At 34.8% G+C, this 20200-nt stretch overlaps 1 protein-coding gene across 8 annotated transcripts in view; it reads right to left on the reverse strand.

Annotated features, from left to right (window-relative positions):
- Positions 1-20200, reverse strand: part of UBR3 (ubiquitin protein ligase E3 component n-recognin 3) — a 105437-nt gene that overhangs the window by 44448 nt on the left and 40789 nt on the right. For 6 of the 8 annotated variants that reach the window (XM_084289234.1, XM_084289231.1, XM_084289230.1 and 3 more), the window contains 11 exons: positions 20027-20166; positions 17829-17925; positions 16378-16519; positions 15640-15744; positions 14735-14908; positions 14487-14516; positions 12600-13060; positions 9629-9717; positions 3572-3721; positions 2968-3101; positions 697-807 (listed from right to left, as the gene is read on the reverse strand). In XM_084289234.1, the coding sequence (XP_084145360.1) occupies positions 697-807; positions 2968-3101; positions 3572-3721; positions 9629-9717; positions 12600-13060; positions 14487-14516; positions 14735-14908; positions 15640-15744; positions 16378-16519; positions 17829-17925; positions 20027-20166 (1633 nt within the window). The remainder of the gene's footprint in view (positions 1-696; positions 808-2967; positions 3102-3571; positions 3722-9628; positions 9718-12599; positions 13061-14486; positions 14517-14734; positions 14909-15639; positions 15745-16377; positions 16520-17828; positions 17926-20026; positions 20167-20200) is intronic. The other 2 variants (XM_084289233.1, XM_084289232.1) reach the window with 1 other exon arrangement.

Below are 20200 nucleotides of genomic sequence, written 5' to 3' on the forward strand. Positions count from 1 at the left end.
AATAACTTCTGAGGTTTAACTAAAACTATTTTAAAACAATATACATGGAAGTAATAATAATATCAAATTATGATATATCAATAGTATCAAATTATAGTATTTTCTAAGGAGAAGAAAAAAAGGGTGAGGGGAGTGCAAAAAGCATAATTCACAGGAGTGAAGCCATTTCAATTCATTTATTTAAACTGTTTGTATATAAGTAACATATCTTACCTAACTGGAAATAAAAACCTAACTTTCCTAATATGAAAACTCATGTTTGAAATTAACCAAACTTATGCTTGTAAAATACATTCCTCAGTAACTTCTAACGCAAATTAAATATCAAAATAGGAATCTATGAAATAGGAAAAAAAAAAAAAAAAGTAAGAAATTCATTACCTGACTATGTATGACAGGGGAAAAAAATGATTTTTATTTTTTTCCCCTGATATATCAGAATAAATGAAAATGAAACATTTCTGCTGATAATGTCACAGTGCAGTAAGATCTAATATCTACATTTCAGAAACATCATAAAAATATCTTATTCACTGATGCAAAACTTAAGTATCCCATCTTTCTTTCCCCAAAGATTTACAGTGTAAATCTTTGGATTTACACTGTTCAATTCCCTGAATTGAACAGTGTAAATCCAATGGATTCTATTGAGAACAGTTACAATCCAAGTAAAATGATGATCTTAGTTTTACTTACCCGTAAAGATTCCATGTAAGATTTATGACAATCTATGTGCAAAGTGTGACCACAGGTTTGTACATAAACACCTCCTTCCCAGCCTATTGACACTGCTTGAAGGCAGGAACTCTAAAAAACAATCAAAAATCCAGAACAAGTAAGAAAAACAAAGATATAAATATATATATATAAGGGTTAGGTTACAAGGTATTTACCAAAACTCATTTTAAGATTAGAAAAATTGTTGTTATTTGCATTCTATCTAAAAGACATATATTATGGAAATAATTTATCCAGATGAAAAATGATCTATTTAAGTGATTATTCCTTCAGAGGGGAAAAATATTACCTAACTGGCAGGAAATGTCATATTTCAGTTAAGAACATGCAAAAGTAACTGTTATGGAAAAAAATTGGCCTGGTTTGTCCAGACTGTATATAGCACATTACTTTTTGATATTCCACACACACACACACGATCAAGAAATAACAATTAACTTCTTCTGTTTCCAACTTAAAATTTTCACTTCTGAGTGATATTATTCTCATGCCTCCTGAAATCTGTTGTTAGAGGAAGGACACAGTAGATAAACAAAACAACTTATGGCTTAGCTCAGCTGAACAAGCCACTCAAGACATGAACAGATGTTTCCATTTTTATGCCAAAAGAAATTTAAGGATTAGCTTCTTTCAAGCAGAGATTATTATTTTTTTTTAGCACAGTATTGACCTGGAAACTTGAAATCAGAAATAGCTAATTCAACTAATGGTTGAATCAGAACTGGAAGTCTTAAAAGCAGGATGCTTTTTCATTGCATTCTAGTATATTTTAGACTAGTCTGTTGGTAGTGTTACCATATAGAAATGGAAAAAATACACTTCAGTGAGATCAGGCTTTTGAGTTCACAGTTTACTTGGAATGTCTTCCATTTACAGGATGCAAATGTAAAAATAAAGCTACAGTATTACGTCAGTACTTTTAATCTATTCAGTAGCAAGTAACGTGCATTAACAATGGGGAACAATAAACAAACATGGGTATACGTTACCAACACACAAACTTGACACTTTCTCAGCATGAGAAACTGAGATATTATACAAATACCTCACAAATAAAGTATGCTACTTTATTTTTAGGCAAATATCCATATTAAAAAAGAAAATCCTAGGTTAACTGAGGACAGCTTCATAGAAACAGTGTCTAATGTCATCAATGCCAAAAAGAAAAACTTGGCAAGTTTCAACTATCTGTGGATCACAGACTGAGAAAGCTAGCAATCATATCCGACTAAAATTTTTTTTTTCCCTTCTCCTCTTTAAAGCCAATATGTAAGCTTCTAAATGCTGGTTATTTGGTTAAATCTGCCTAAGAGCTAGTATTTCACCTGAGACTAATCTATAGACACGAATCTAGGGTCATGGGACACATTTCCTCCTCCCCCAGAATAATTTCTGGGAAGAGATTTGTATCATCTTACACAACTGTTTTATATCGTAGCAGGGAAAATATCAGACAGCATTTCCATAAGGGTCTAACAGTGAGTGAGTCCTGTTAAGCAAGAAGAATTGGCTCTCAAAATTAAATATGAAAAGCTGTAATGTATTGCTTTTAGTTATATGAAGCAACACAAAACTCTGCTTGGAACAGCTAACAGAACTGCAAAACAGACAATAATGTATCAATGGAAGTAAATGTGAACTTCAGTCATTTTGTACAGAGTTCAGGATATAGCAGAAAAGGATGAAGTCTTCTGCTGGCCCCTCATTCCCATCCATTCATCTTCACTTTCTCTGTGGTTGTTCAGAAAACAATTACAGGTCAAAACTACTCTTTCTACTTCCTCTCTGCCACTGAAATACTTTTAACCAAGAGTAATTCTTGGTCACTTGTAGTGAGCAGTTCTTGGTAAGACTGGGTCCACAGAATGGCTACAAGAAAGCCGGTGTTTTGAAAGTAATACTGAAGACAGCAAAAGCACATCTCAATTGTGTGGTCATGCTGATTTGTGAAATACCAGCTTTTAGACAAGATCTGCATAGATATTTAACAAATATACATTCTGTAGATATACTATTTGCCTGTGCTAAAAATGTAACCAGGGGAAAGCTAGACACTATTTAAAAATAAGGACCCAATCAAATGTAAACACTTCGTAACTACTGCAATACAATGAATTGCTGCTAAAAGTAGAAATGAAACTAGGAGGAAGACTCTTACTTTGTCATTTCCTTTACCTTTTCACACACCTCACTTCATAAATGGTAGTACTGTTCAAGTGAAATACTTACATCTTTAAAGTATCGCTGTAAAGTTGTAAGCCTCACATCATGCAGTGCTGCACAGGTATCCTTCGAGTATATCTGCTCCTCCTCAGTAGTTGGCAGTTTCTTTGGCTCAGTGCTATTGCGGCATTGTCCCAACACTGTATACAGAAAAGAAGCAAGAAAGAAAAACAATATGCTGAAGAGTTAAGAAAACGAGCAGCAAATTCTGGTTTGTAACTACAATATGTTGTGTTGATATTAAACAGTAAAAAAATTACTAAAGAAACTAAATTCTGAAAAGAGTGTTTTTGTACTGGAATTGTATACACACAGCTATTTTATTTTCTCTTTTATTTTTTTTTTCCTAATGTCCATTTTCCTTCAGGTCTGCATGTGTGCTACTTCTACAAAATAAACTGCAATAGCGGGGAATTAAACCGTTCACTCTTCTCCCAAACATTTAAAATTTCCCAGTATCCTTAGATCTACAGATAGCCTCAGAGCAGACCATCCATACATTGAAAGAGGACTTCCATTCTCTTTCCATGCTCCATGAAACTCAACAATATTTATGCATGCATAATGAAAGCTGTAGAAACACTGCTTATCTAACAAGTCACATTCATACCTGAAGATGCTTGTAATAGTACAACTAGCCCTGTAGGTCTGTCTTCTGTAGAAGGACCACTTTGCCCACAAATTACACAATCATATATTGCCTCAGAAACATGCTGTTCCGATGTAGCTATCTCCATGGCAATATCAGCATCTGGCGATTCTAAAAAAGGGTAAGAAAAACAGCATTATACAAAGGGCAAGAAATTCAGTCGCACTGATGTAGTGAAGAACACGTCAAAATCATTTCTCTATAGTTAATCTAAAACCAAAAAATTGAAGGTTACTTGAAACTAACCTTGCTGCCTCAAGAAAGACATCTATACAAGGAAGTACATGTTTTCCCATGTTCAAAACTATTTCTGGTGGAATTAAATGTTTAGTTTGTGTTCTGTAGTAAACTTCATCTTTTTAAAACATGAGTGAAGATAAGAAGTAACTTCTATTTCATTAGATACTATACTGAAAACTCAGAATACGTAGGGATGAAGGGTAATGAATATGAATATCTACTAAAACCAGATGCTGATAACCAACATTTTCCTTCTAATTATTGCCTGAGTAAGTCTGAAGAAATAGAAAATTATTTTAAAGATGATGAGACAAGATTAATGAATTAAGCAGTAGTATCAACCCTAACGTGCAGATCTGGTCATCAGGTCTAACTGCCAAATTGGGAGTATGTCAAGTGAGCTCCTTTTAGACAAACCACCTTAAAGACTGAGATGCCTTCAGGCTATACCCTGTAAGCTGTATAAGAATCAACAGTACATGTTTCAACATTTATGTTAACCTGGAAGTACCTGTTTTAATATATGTATTTTATATATATAAACTTGACACTTTTCCACCTTGGTTCTTCTATATCACACATATAGCCTTCCACAGAGTTAAAAAAAAATACTACTAGTAATCTGTCTTATCAACGAGCATGCTGTATGTAAGCAGTCATTTTGTAACATAAATGTACTTTAAGGAAACATACAATTTATTATTTTTTTTTTACATGAAACTTGGACAGTCTTTAAAAATTTGGGGTGTATTAACAAAGCAACCTTCTGCAATTCTATATAAAATGTAGTGTGTAATTTAAGATTAACTATGAAAAAGTAGTATCTGAGATCTGTTTTTCCAGTCATCCACATTATTATTTCCTAGGTACACAGACAGAAGTGCTAAAAGCTAAACATAAAAGCGCTGAAACAATTACAACTAATGCAACTTTGTTCACATGACAAGTAGCAGTAGTATTTTTGGAGGCAGGGTGAGGGGAGGATGTTAATCAAAAGATAACGTATTTGAAGTTATTTCTTCATCTGGTTCAATATCACAGAATGGCTGAGGTTGGCAGGAACCTCTAGAGATCACCTAGTCCAACCACCCCACTCAAAATAGGATCAGCTACAGCAGATTTTACAGGGCTGTTACGTTACAATCAATGCTAAGTGAAGCTAGATTTTATCTGAAGTTAAAATGAAAATTCTTTACTAACAGTTTTCACACACTACTGATTTCTTAAGCTAAATTCAAGAGAAATTTCATGCACAGAAGGAGAAAAGTACAGCATATAGAATCATTTCTGCAGTCTGTGCAGGAATAGACTGTGCCAAAATCCACTTGAGATGCTCTCTGCTGAAAAAAAAAATAAATAAATCTAGAAATAAAGCTAAGAACTCTTTTTTGTTTTGGAAGAACCACAAGACTACATGATCCTCTCCTAAGTGCTCAGGAACACATACGCTCAAACTCCTGCTCTAGAATATAAGGGTACTTTACTTCTGTTCTTTCCTAGAAGATGAGTTATCAAAAGAAGAACACCACCTCCTGACCTTCAGATATGCCCTTTATCTCCTTAAGTAGGCCAAGGTGCTGGATAAAGAACCCAAAAACCTGAAGCGTATCAAGAGTCCTCATGCAGAAATGCTTTTAGGAATGCTCTTTTCCATAAACCCACAGCAAGCTTAGAAAAGCCTGCTGCTATGAGGAGAGACGAGCTGGATTCAAGGCAGCGTCATTCTTTGCTATGAAAGAATCCATGCAATGTTCTCACTCACAAGGCAGAACCAAAATTACGCTGTTTTAGTCAGTATTGATTTCTCAGTCTGTTATTGAGGGTCATATGAAAATGAACTATGATCTTCCTTGACTTACAGCTGTTAATACTGCACACATCTATCACCATCTAGTGGCAGTCAGATGAACAATGAACATAAAAAGCAAAATGCATCAACTGCAAGCATTTTTTTATTGCACAAGTCCAAGCAAGCAGAAAACCTAGCGGCAATTGTTTACTTCCTCCTGTTACATTAAAGCTGTTTTTCATATTTAACATCACCTCATAATTGTGTAATGCATATTACTGTACATATGATGTACGTATACCTGTACATCAGAAACCCATGACACGACCACAGAGCTCCTGTCTTTATAGTTTTCTAAAATTATGTCAGTGAAACAAAATATGCAATCATTCACTATTTTTAGTAAGCATAGGAAGAGAATAGAGTGCGGCAATCTCATTTTGAACAATTCAGCAGAAGTCCTTAGTATCAGCTAACATTCTACTGATAAAGTATCATTCATTCATCATGAATTCCATATTCTAAATCTAAGCAAAGAAGGATCTTAGTATTTAAAAGGTACTTTCAATCAATTTAGAAGTATATAGATCAGACACACTATTTCCAATGTGCAGACAAATCAAAAACAAGCTAATTTCAGAATTCAACGAACAAACAGATACTAGATGTAGATACAGCTACATCTAGTGCTAGGTGACTTTAGGGAACAATAAAATTTCATAGGAGCTAGATTTCTAGCACCAAGGAGGACTTCCTAATAAATGATTTCCTCCAGAGATGGAAAAAAAAATGTCAACCTACACAAAATGCATGGGTAAGAGAAATAAGAAAGGAGTTAAAACCTCCAAGAAATTATGGACTAAAAAGAAGAAAAAAAAAAAAGACAGTTCTTTTTGAGTGGACTACTACAAACCATGATTACTGGCTTAAACTAGTTTTTAGCTTCCTTCTGACAGCTTAACTCCTGAGGTGAAAATAGATCAGTGGCAGTGTGTGTGGGGGGGGTGGAAATGAAGAAAACTCCACATAGAGTGATCTTCTCAATCTTGCCATTCTAGTCCTGCTCATCTTGCCTTCCAAAGTTCTGTCTCCGTGGAGCTCCTGAGGAAGCAGCAGACCCTGGCTCACTAGCTACAAGACCTACCTCTACATGCCAACAATAAGAAGGCTAAGAAGGTATTTCAATGAAAATAGCCACTTGTGTTACATCCTAGAACATTGCATTACTGAGAACAAAAGGAATCCTCTGTCAGCTGTTTTTAAATGATACAGGTTATGGGGACATATTAACCTTCAACTTTTCAAGCACATTTTGCAGGAGTCTGCAGTTCTCTTCTGCAAAAACACTGTTGTCACACTAAACAAGGTATCTCAACATGTCTCTGGAGATTCAGAAAGTAGGTACTGGCAACAGGAGCAAGGAGGACCGATGTGCTTCTAGCTGCTAGGCCAAAGTCTGGCTTTACCTGCCTGCCAGCAGTCATATAAGACAGCAACTGTATTTTATGTTAATCGCTCTTTGGGAAACAACCAAAGATGCTCACAGTTTTAAATCTTTGGGGGCATTGGAGTTTACCTAATTGGTTTCACCCAGACTTACCCTAATGACATCAATGCCTCTGAACGAGTGACTTGGAAACACACAATAACAACATGGCATACTGGTATCAGTTCACCAAGTTTATTTTCTGAGGTTTGTCTGCTGTCAGAGCAAACCCCATAGCCTTAAGCATGTTCTGGAAGTTTTCTTTGCCCCTGGGAATTCACTCAGAAATCTGGATAAATATGAACCTCATTAAGAACAACAAAGTCCAAATCACTACAGGATGAAAATATTTAAACTGAGACAGAAATCTAGAGTAGTGCCAAACACTTTACTGGGTTTTAAAACCCATGGGTTTTAAAAGAAGTTTATTATTTAGTTCTTGGCTTAGATTTGTACTAATAGGAGCAAAAGACCCCAATTTACAAAATCCCAGCATTTGCCACCTCCTATCTAATATGGATCAGTCTGCTAAAATCTCCATTACATGATGTATTGCTGCCTTTTTTTCTTTTCTTTTCTATTTTGTACTCTCCCTAGTTTAAGGCTATGATTCACTCCCCTTCTTTCCCCTACTCAGCAAAACCTCAAAACACAAAGGGCTATGTAAAGGTGTCTAAACATGATAAATATAGCTTACAACCTCCGACTGTAGTCAATGTACTTCCTGCTGTACACGTTGTGTTTCAGAGTGGCCCTCTAGCATCAAAGCAACCATTAGTATGCTAATAGCCTCTGTCCTGACCCAGCATATATATTCTCAGGAGATCAGTACTTAATTTATTTTTCTATCTGGGTTCAGAAGATTGAGAGTTAGGAAATGTATGTCACCTTGCATTAGAACTGTTCACTCTCTTTTAAAAACTAGCTAAGGAGCATTTGCCTGAAGGACAAAATGATGTCCTGCTGCAACTGTGATAGGAAAGAAACAAAAAGATGGTACTGCGTGTTCATCAAAAGGCGTGCCCCAAAAAAGTAATCACATCGGGCACTTCAGATACAGCAAAAACTATAAACAGAAATCAAAATATTTTAGTATTTATAATACACAAATTAACCAATTTACTTTTTTTTTTTTCATTAACTTATATTTGATTGAACAGCTTTGTAGCTTGCCTGGAACGAATCAAAATATTTCATGTTTATAAAACTTAGATACACATCATTACAAATATCACTGCAATTTGTTACAGGCCACCATTAACCTGAAGCAGAGGGATTTATTTTTGTTCTGCACAAGTTCAGCCTGAAAGGCGGCAACGTTTCCAAAATGTCTTGCATGACGTTCCACATTATGATAGACAAACAATAGCTTCACACTGAGATAAACACTCAAAACAAAAACGTAGAAGCAGGTACACTAGGAGGCTACAAGGCCTATGGAGTTGTCTCTGTGTGACTACTTAACACCATTTTCACTCACTAGCCATTCTCGAGTATTTCAAGAGCTCTATCTACTGTTCTTAGTATGATGTTACTTGGTTTGTTTTTCTACTTCATACATTTGTCCTGCAAACAGCTAGAGACAGAATAGTGGATTCTGTTCCATTCCAATTGATTGACACAACTATTTTTAATTTTCACTTAATTACATCCAGCAAAGCAGTTGTCACAGAACATATATAGAAGATAACAGGGAGCAAAAAATGGACAGTCTATGCAGTCAGGAGGAAGCTATTATGAAATTTTTCAAAGTGCTATCTCTAGAAACCAGTTAAATGTGTTCTCATGTTTTCCCAATAGAACATGTCCATATTACAGAGGAGGAAAGCTGAGGAAAAAAGAAAGCATTCCTGCTTTTTCATATCTTTCAAAAGTGTTAGTTTTTAATTAATTAATCCACACAAAAGTATTTTTCACTCCTCAGTTAAACACAAGTAAGCTAATCAAGATTCATATTTTGCTGTATAGAAACCTGTAAAGAACATATTCTCAGGAAAAACAACTGATTCTGCTATATAGCCTGTAAAGTACCCAGACTTCAGTATCACCACTCAGAGCAACTAAGATCATCTGAAAATTATGCTTGCCTCAATTCTGTACATTAACTAAAAACGCAAAACCTTTGCCATATTAAAATTTGACACTCTGTGGTGAAATCTTAAATGCAATGTTGAAGAGAGACTAACTTTGGAAAGTTTTAAATTAAAAAGTAAATACTTAAAAACACAACACAAAATGTAATCACAACATCTACTGTGTAATAAGAAAATAATTTTATTTCCTTCAGATAATGTGCTGTTCTTAAGTACTTTCAAGACCATTTAGCTCCTTCCTTAGCAATTACATGTTCAGTATTATCTGCTCTAGAAAACATGACTATGCTGCATAATTCTTTAGTTCAGCGGTAGAGTGCGTGTGTCTTTTTGTTTGTTTTTAACTGTGAATAAAACCAGCAATACTGGCATGAAAAAAATTTACAGTAACCAGCAACACAAAAACTTACCAACATCCATGGCAGTTTCCATGAAGCTTTTCTGCCTTGAAGCAAATTCAGCCAACAATTTCTGTTGCCTTTCTCTGGCCTTCTGTCGCCTGAAAAAAAAAAAAAAAAAAAAAAAAAAAAAAAAAAAAAAAAAAAAAAGGACAGTGGAAGGATGTGGAAAAATAAGGCGGGGGGAAGTGTAAAATGGAAGAAAATAATTTATACCATCAGGTTGATTACACTTACCACATTAAACAATCTCATTCAAAAATTCTAGTTTTCTCTAAATAAGGGATTCATTTTCGAGAATAAAAAAAAAAAATCTATTATCCTAAAAGTAGACTTAAAGAAATAAAAGCAAACCAGCAAAAGGTCTGAAGTCCGGAAGGAAATAATAAAATCCTGTCCTAAAATACCTCCAAAGGATCCTTAACAGATTAAGGCTTGGTATCATTAAAAACAAACCAAAACACCAGCACCACCTAGGACCTTATTCTTGAAAGTTACCTTTCTGCTACACAAAGGAAGAATAACAGAATGAAATGCCAAGTGTTGCACAAAAACAAGTACTCACAAACAAATTAACCAACTTCTACAAGTAGATAATAATAATAAAGCCTACCTCACTCACTCTTGATATCAAGCCTAATGCCAAGGGAAACAATGGAGTTTGAAATGAAATGAAATTATGAGTAACTTCTTTTCCAGCTAAGGCTCCTCATACTGGCGTCCTCTCCCCGACTTCCACCCAAGACACTGCCAACCAGCAGTTTTTATACCTTGACTTAAGTTTGAGATAGCCTCCACTTTGAAAGCCCTTATCTTTCTGGAGCCAAGCTGACTTCACTGATATTTTCCTCATTGTTTAACACAGCTCTAGATTTACAAATGGAAGGCATTAGTTAAGACGCATTCTCATCTGTCCTTAAACTGTATTAGTGACCAAGGCTATATGACCAGCTATTCTGTAATTCCCTTATTGCTCCAAACATTAACTACAGAACAGCACATCTTTTGTTAGTTCAGTAAAAACAGCGAGTTATTTATCAGACACTACTTAAGTGTGCCCGCTATTTTTCATCGCACTGCCATCTGAAAAATTACCCTTCTCCACAATGGTACAACTCACCATATATTCACTCTAAAGCCAATATCACAAAGATCTTGATCCAAACCTGCAAAGGGATGTCCAGCTCCCAGTTCTATCTCCACTGAATCTGTATGGTACCATATAAGTTTTTACTTGTACTATTTGTACTATTCCTTTGCAGTGTTACAAATTAACAATACATAGTAATATCTCATCATTTTTCCCCCTTCCATTTGTTTTTCCTGAGTAGGGCATGGCTTTTAATACTTGCTGTCTCAGATAAGAAGACCATTAAACTAATTTCTGTTCTCTTCTTGTTTTCATTCATCTTCATATCCTAAACCAATCCTTCAAGGTTTTACTTAGGTATCCTATTATTTTTATAGCAACATTTCACCTTGTTTTTAAAATCCCCTGTAGGATGTACCATTTACATCCTACATAATCTCTGCATAATCTCTTTATTCCTGTGCTCATCAGTGTCTGGTTTTGATATATTTTTACACGTGTCACTATCTACCCATTACAGTATGCATATTTACCCAAGTTGCCTCTTCCTAAAGTACCAGTTGACAAGAGGTTACAGATAGAGGAAATGGGAAAATTCAAGTGGGGAAAAAAGAAAAAAAAAAATCAAACTCGCACTACAGCTGCTCACCACATGGAGCTCGTGGAAACCTACATGTCCCATGGATGGGGACTTCACAGAGGGAAGCTCTATCAGAGCTACAAATCCTATTCATCAGCACTAATAACATTTTTTTTTCCTCCTAGTTAGAGATAACTAGAGTTACTGACAAGGAATTCAAGAACAATCACTTGGCATCTGAGTCCTCTTTAGTCCCTGGTACTGCCTAATTACCACTGTCCTGGCACAGAAACAGACTTGCACATGCTCAAAGCAGCTAACGTAATGCAACTTGTTACCCTGAAGTGCCCTGTTTATACGTCAAAGCTTTGAACTTGTTTTCCTAAAGGCACCTTAAAAATCTGAGTACCTCTGTCCCTTTATCTGTCACATTTTACTGCCACCATTTCTCAAAATAACTTCTATTTACAACAAACTTAAGATTCATTATTTCTGAGGATCATATCAGGGCATTTATTAAACCTGTTTTTATTTATTTCTCCCTGGGAATTTCTCAATATATGTCTCAGCTGAAAGCAGAGTGACTGTAAATAAAGGCCTTTAATAAGAAGACATAAACAAACTCTGACAGATTCAGAACAGCTCTGTAATTTTCCATGATGGCCCATGGGGATATGACACTGCAATTGAAAAATACTGCAGGCAGCTCAGGCTCTCTTCTAGTTCTGTATTTTGGTTTCTATAGTGACAACCCCTTGCCTGAGTGATGCCAAATTTGTCATTATATGTCAAAGTAACCAAAAAGGGTGATCACTGAATGGTCAGTCTGCTTGATCTTCATTAATACAAAACTGGACTTGGAAAAAGGAAAAAAAAAATTGAAAATTACAGCCTGACTATAATAAGCAATGAGATTATATATGATGTTATTATATGTATCATTATGTTACATAAGCAATGAGATTAGTCACTTCAGTTATCACATTGTCCATTAATAAATTCCACAGGTCCCCAGCTCTTTCATGGTTTTGAGGGGAGGAAAATAGTCACTCAGACACAAAGAACTGGCAACATTCATTAGCCCTAGAATTTAACTTAAAATATAAATGCACACAATAGTTAGTTTCAAATATCACATCTTTTCTAGAGGGAAAGAAATAACCTTAGCCTTTTCTATATGGAAAGTTACGTGATTAATTGATTCCTATGCTTCTCCTGTACATAAATCTAGCACTACTGAGCACCAGATCAATCAATAGATGCAGAACATCTATTGTTCTTCTAACACCCCATTATTTTCTTATTAACGTTACCTTTCTTCTTTATCCAAAGTTTTCTTCTCTGCAGAACTAATCTTTTTTGGTGGTACAGGAGGTGTCACCTTTCTGCAAATCTCTTCAATTATACGTTTATTCAGTCTGCTCTGTACAGCAGCTTTCAATAAAATTCTTTCTACTGCTGTCATTCCATCACCATGAGAGTATCTTGGAATTTCTGGGTGGATTAAAACATCCACATCATCCAACCACGGAGGATAGTAAGAGTTCTGTTTTCCTGAGAGTTTGTGATGCAACTTAATCAGCAAGGACAGTATACTTTCTTTGACTTCCAGAATGGCTGTGGTTAGCTGTGGAGTTGCACCAGGTGCTGACCATTTCATTGATGCTTTTGGCCGAACCACTTGATTTGCCTCACTGGTGTTCCGATTGATGATTTCTTGAAATTTTTTTCTACGTTCTGCAACCAAACTGAACACTTGAGCTGTCCCTGAATTCTTGGAAAAAAAATATAAATTTTAACTTTCAAAATACAATTACAAACAACGTACATTTATAAAACTATAGAAAATATTTAAAATTAGGAGAAAATGTATGAAACATTTTAAGGTTTTCTCTCTTCCAAAGAATATTGAAATTTTGTGTATCAGAATATTAACCCCATGTCATACTTTTATACAAATCTGAAATATGCAGCTACATAAAAAGACAAAGACAAAAAAATTGTCTGTAACAAAACAACTGGCTTTACTCTTGTTAAACTTAAATTCTGTTCCCCAAGGAGTAGTTTCTTACTAAAATTATAGATATGCCTGAAAGAGTATCCTTAAGCCATTTCTTTAGCATAATTCTACTGAGCACTGCTGCACAACATAACACAATCTCACACAGATGAACCCTGCACATCCCCAGGAGCACTGTCCACCTTATGTGAACTTATTAAGTGAGACCCAGAAACCGCACGCACCCACATCTGCAAGCAGAGCTTGCTATCCAACACCCATGAGAACAGTTACACTAATGGCAGAGCCCATTCAGATGTTTCTGTGCTATGCTACCCTTGTTTGCATTCCCAAATTAAGGAAACATTGAAGCGACTCACATATACTGAAGTCATAGCGGAGATGTTTCCTGAGTATTTTGAACATAAGATTCAAAACTTGTTAACATCTTACCCACTTCTCAGAAGTCTGGGCAACCAAAAGATGCCAAATACTTCAAAGATCCAGTATAAAGATGGGATTCTGAACTTCACCTAACCTACCTTGTTTGTTTTCATCTACTGCTTCTAACATACCTACTTCAAGTTTTAAAGTATTTTTCCTAATATTAACATGCAAAAGGAGTATCTAATGCATTTCACTACAACACCTTTCTTTACCTCCAGCGTACAATAATCAGAAGTGCTGTATACAAAAGCAGCCTTTACAGAGAGATTATATTACCTACTGGCTACAAACCTTTTGGTTTTGCCAAAAAAAAAAAAAAATGTATTTTTTATTGCCATTATTCATTTCAAATGCACTTGCAATGAAAAGTTAAACTAACCAAGATTTGAGTAAGCTAGAACTACTTTATATTATTAAATGTTAGTGATAACTTGACAAGACAAAATGAGGCCTAAACAAAAAGCTCAAGCAGTAAGCTAACAATGACATATTGTATTTGATAGAAAGTTTTAATTTGAAAATACGTATTAAAAATGTAAGGACAATATGTACTAAAAATGTAAGGACTTCTTTTTCCTTAGAAGTTTATTACCTAAGGTTAAAATCAAAAAATATGAAAAAAGCATGAATCCTTTCAATATAAATTAAAAGGAATTCAAGAAAATTAGAAGATTTCACTGAACATAAAGGTTAGAACAATTAAAGCCATGTTGCTAGTAAATTGCTTAGGAGAACAAACTGCACACAGATCTACCTCTCTCTGAAGGCTCTTCCGCCTTGAACACTGGTAGATTGAGGACAAAAAAAATCATTAAATATATCATTTGGAAGGAGATACGTGAAACATTTTCTATTTCTGCTATCAGTATACTTAGAAAAGATTACTGAAAAAAAAATAGTATTCTAAGAAATTTATAAAAAGAAATACAGCCTACACCCCCCACCCTCCAAAAGAAACAAAAACAGGCAATAGGAAAGAGACCAGTGTTTTTATATACTTACTTGTGATGAAGCTAAACCATCTGAACTGGTACTTGCAGGTGGTTCTTTCTTCACTTCTGGAGCAGTTTCTGGTACTCTTACACGGACATAATTAATGAAGTGACGCATGTTAGAAACCAAGTTACTACCTGGAAACCAACTGTCATGGCAACGTTCTTGTCCACCTGCAGATTCCTTAAAAAATAATAAAAAAGTGTACATTCTCTTATGTGTCACAATAATTTATGTAGCTTTTATAATGGTACTGCAGAAACCATAACCTCTTCATGAGATGTGAATAGTGCGTACCTCACTGAAGCCCATCTAGCTTTTAATTATAATAACTGATACCTACCCTGAGGACTACAGCTCTGATAAATATATATATATATATATATATATATATATATATATAGTATGTTATCAACACTATGAAACAAAAACAAAATAAACTACATGGGGTAATACAAAGCTGCATAATCTAAGATTAATACAAACTATACACAAGTCAAGCCCAAAAAAACCAGCAGATCCTTAGTCATATTAGAAAAATATCACTGATCAAAGTGCCCAGTGATAATGGTTTCATCTGAAAATCTAGAAATTGAACCGAGTTTTAGATTCAATTCCTTTTTTTTTTTTTCTTCCAATCAATTTCAAGTACTGATTTACAGAATAGTAAGGATGCAATTAATCTGTGTTGCCAGGTTATCGGTACAGAAACCATTTCAACACAAGACAAGATACTAAATTCCTCTTCATATGAGTATACAGTTTTTTAATATTTATTGCTTAGCTGATTCCTGCTTTAAAAAATGTTTTATTCTAAAGCACACGGTAAAATTAGTAAACATCTTTTTTTTGTTGTTGTTAAATATTGATTCATTAGACAAAACTTTCTCCCCCCCCTCAGAAAGCCTTCTTACCTCTTCCTCTGATTCTTGCTCTGGAGAATTTTCCAACCCCAGCTCAATCAAATACAAAACCATGCAGAGGACATGTTCTGACAAATTCTGATGATCCATTAATATCTAGGCAGAAAAATAGACATCATAAAAGGTTTTATGTTTGATATTCCCACAATCTCTATTATGAGAAAAAAGCAGAAATTTCTAAAAGCATGACAAACATCTATAACCTAAATTGGGAGGTAAAGCAAGAAAACAAAATTCTCATATGAATAAACTCAAAGCACTTCCTACCAATTTACTTTGCATGACCTTCCAGGTTACCCACACCAAGAAAGGTACGAGGCCTTGAGCTATATACACAACTATTTCTTTATTTATCTGTCTTTCGATACATAATTTTATTTCACGCGCTTTTGAGAGTTGTATTGTGAGACACGAGCATCAATTAAAAAGAAAAGACTAGGCAGACAAAACAACATTAATACACTATATGAACTTTAACCACCTCAGTCATTTTAATGTTGTTTTGTGGTTTTTTTTGTTGTTTTTTTTTTTTTTTTTTTTTTTTAAGCTCAATTAGCAAGAGGAAGAACAACTCTAATTGAAAGTATTTCCTCCTAAGAACAAAAAATAAAAGTTATATAAATTTGAACCTGACTGTTCCAAAGAAAATCTATAAAAATATGATTCTAAGCACTCCTGCTCTAGGAAGTAGAAGTAAAATATTAGACTTAATGAGAATTACAACCATACCTTGTAAAGAAGTGTGAAAAGCACGATGTGCAAGGTTTTACAGTGTAAAAGCTTTATGAGACCTTTGTAACTTGGATGTAGTGGCGTCCTCTTCTTGTAAGGAGGCCATGGGTTGCCAGGAAATTTACCACTTTGCTTTAAACTGTTGAAACACAATGTACTTATGTTAGATGTTGCAATAATGTGGACAACTGTCACTGTTACAGGCCCATGCAGAGCTCTTTGTTCAGACCAACTTTAGAACTGACAACCATTTCTCAGCCATTTAATTTCTCTACACAACATTCCAAAAAATTGAAGTACACACAGAATCCAGTCCTACTTTTCTGTGGATTACCACTGCTTGAAATGACATTTATAAAGCTATATACATTGTTTACTACTGCTATGAATTTAAGAACTCCATTTTCATTCTAAGAGGCACATAGAAGAGCAAGAAAACTTCTCACATTACTAAAATCCATGTGTTAGTCAGACATCAAACATAGAAAATTCTATCCTGCAGTACTGGGTTACAGGCAACAGCAGGAAATGCTAGACATTCTAACTTCATAGATATAACAGTATTGGTAGAGCCAAATATACCTAAGTAAGTGCTAAATTCAATGTGGAGTCACGTTTCTAATACTGAGCTGGAATCCAGTGCGCTACACAATGCAGATACTTAACATCACTAGCTGTCTCAAAATCACTTACAGTGTATGTTTACAGTGAGTTTTGACTTAATACAATAAGCACAAGGGCAGAGAACAAATACAGTGAAATTTTCCTAAGAATTTTTTGAACCTGATTTTTATTTCCCAAGTTATGAAATAAAAGAGAACCAGATTAAATTAGTTGAAATCCCGATCTGTAAGGGTAAGAAGTTGTACTGAATAGAATATAAGGGACAGAAAAAGGACCAAATCTTGTTGCATCTTAGAACTTAAGAGTGCCCGTGAGTGTTTAAATCAGAGCTCATTTAATTATCCCATGGTTTCTGTCATACGTGAACATACAGAAATAAATGCATCATCTTCAACATAATTTCAACACACCCGTTACAGAAGCACAGAACGGTTATGGGCAGAAGGAATCTCTGAATGTTATCCAGTCCTGCCCCCCACTCAGGCAGGGACATCTTGAGGAGCCCAAGGACGTGTCCAAGCAGCTTCTAGAGATTTCCAAGGAAGCAGACTCCCTAGCCTCCCTGAGCAGCCTTTCCCAAATTCTGACACATGTACAACAAAGGAGTGCCTTCTGATGTTTAGATGGAACCTCTTGTGCTCCAGGTTGTCTACATGGGCTGTCTATACACTTACAAGCTATTTACTCAAGGACAAACGTGGGGCCTGAAAACATTGATAACATCATTAATATTCCCAGGCAGCAAAAAAACAAAGATAAACAAACAAAAAAAAAATTTGCAATAAATGACATGACATTACATTTCTAAAACTGATCCAACTTACAAGGCTGTGTATCTGTCCATTGCAGACTGTACATCTCTACGGTAAACTGTTCGGAGTATTACCATTACAGGGTCAAATTCCTTATCCCAGACTTCAGCTGTTGTTTAAAATAAGTCACATGTTAAAATTCTCTTTATAGACACTACAACTTATTCCAGAGTTCCTTCTTAATTATGTAATAGAAAAATACATAATTAAAGCTAATCAGTTTTTCAGCATAGTACATATTCTTTTGAATTCTTACTAACAATATTTAGTACTTTCTAGATTAATGATTACTACTACTTATGAACTAATACTACTTATCTAGACATCATGCTTTCACCATCAAAAATATTTTTCCCAGTTCCAAGCCAGAAAATTAACCATTAAGGCAATAGATCTTTTCTATTAAGCAACTTTACTTTACTGTCTTCTAGTTCTGTTTTCTGTTAGATAGCACTTTACTATGTGGGGGGCAGAGGAGAAAGAATCATACATTCCTGATTAGAAGACAACTGAAACACACACACAGAGGATTTTATTATATATATATATTTTTTAATTCAAATTAATTTGAGGTATATTTAAGCACTCAATTCTAAGTAAATGAAAGCAGCCCCAAAACACATTTCTCTGTACTTTTCTCTATGCATCTTGCTTCACTCCTTTTAATTTCAGAGGAATAACAAAACATTGTAATTATTTTTCAGTTGGAACTTGATAAGCTCATGCACACTCGAAAATAGGAAATAAAGACTGCAGAGCAGATAGCAGGTAAGTAATAATTAACTATTAGGGGGAGCCAAATGACTGTACCTTAACATAATCTTTCGTTCATTCTTGACAACAGCCAAGTTTCTTCTCAAAAAACGTGTGATCAATCATTTACAAACCTGTTTTTGTTTTTTTAACTAGCGTACAAGCATTATTTTAGCATTTAAATCTTTCTTATTCACATTTTCTTTTGTAGCTTTAAATAAATATGCTGAGTAGCTTCTCAGAGCAATCAAAAATACAGAAGTCTGAGCAGAGTATTAGTAAAAACATTCTGTTTAAATGCTACTTCTTATGGACTTGTAAATGGAAAGAAAAAGTTTCCAACCTAGAGGCAAATTAAGATGTCCCACTCTACAAACCATTTTGAAGCGGTTAGCTCCTGTGACACAGCAATATGAATTCAAGATTCAACTCAAGAAGGAAAACAAGGGATAACAGAAATTTAGCTCCAACAGCAGGCCTAACACAATGTAAACATTTACAACATTCTTCCAAGTTTTCACAGGCAAAAGAGAAAACTGCCTATAAACTAAACGGCTTCAAATTGTCAGGCCCAACACTGCCAGTTCTCAAGTCATCCCGTAGGGAGGAAGGAGTTAATTCATCTTCAGCTATGCTATGAACTGAAGCACAACCAGAGCACATGGAGCATTTCAGATTCCTAGGAGGCTTATCTGCTCAGTGACAGGAAATGGAACACTGAGTTCTTAGATTCTTCCTCTCCTTTGATATATCAACACTGTTGAATCCTATTTAGATGGAAAGCAGGTCAGGGAAAAAGCTTGTCATTTTTGTACTGCATGCACTGCAGAATTATAGAACAATATTCTGTACCTTGTCTAGCTTGAACTTTGTTCTAGACCCTCACTATCGACTGTGAAAAATGTTACGTACTGGGATATTTAAACAAAATAATTATGTGTCATGATATTTTTAATTCTAAAAATGTGAGCAAGTTCAAAAGGAAAGCCTTTGCCACTGACACCCTGCTAGTGTAACTAGTTATAACTAAAAAAAAAAAAAAAAGACACATTCAGTAATCACATTAATTATTAAGTATATAAGATCAGTGAAATACAAACAACATGATCCTTCAGTTCTTCACTTTTCCCATGCCTTCTAAGGACACCTGGTTAATACTAGAAGCTCACTTTTACTCTACAAAGTGTAGAACTAAAAGCCATTAAGAAGCTTTAGCAATGCTCTTAAATACAATAAACAACGTAATATAAGTATTATATTAACATATAATATGTAATTATATAATATATATTATAATATTATAATTATACAGTTATATAAATATGATAACAATGGAGAGGTCAGCTTTGTTGTTGTTTTGGGGTTTTAATTTTTGTTTGTTTGAAACAGAAACAAAACAAACTCTGCTTAAGCTTCTTACTAATGAGTATATTATAAGAGCACACTGATTACCATACCTTTTGGTGTGTACATTCCTTGCTGCATGGAACCTCCTGGTTCAAAAACAGGAGCTTTAAAATCAGCAACTGCTGACAAGACTGATTCAAAGCTTAAGCTTCCTGGAATAATTCCACTTTTAGGATTGGGGTTTTCTGGAATGTAATGCTTGTGTTAAGGAAAGCAAATGTTAC

This window comes from Netta rufina (assembly GCF_964035555.1).
Source record: "Netta rufina genome assembly, chromosome: 6".
Classification (NCBI taxonomy): domain Eukaryota; kingdom Metazoa; phylum Chordata; class Aves; order Anseriformes; family Anatidae; genus Netta; species Netta rufina.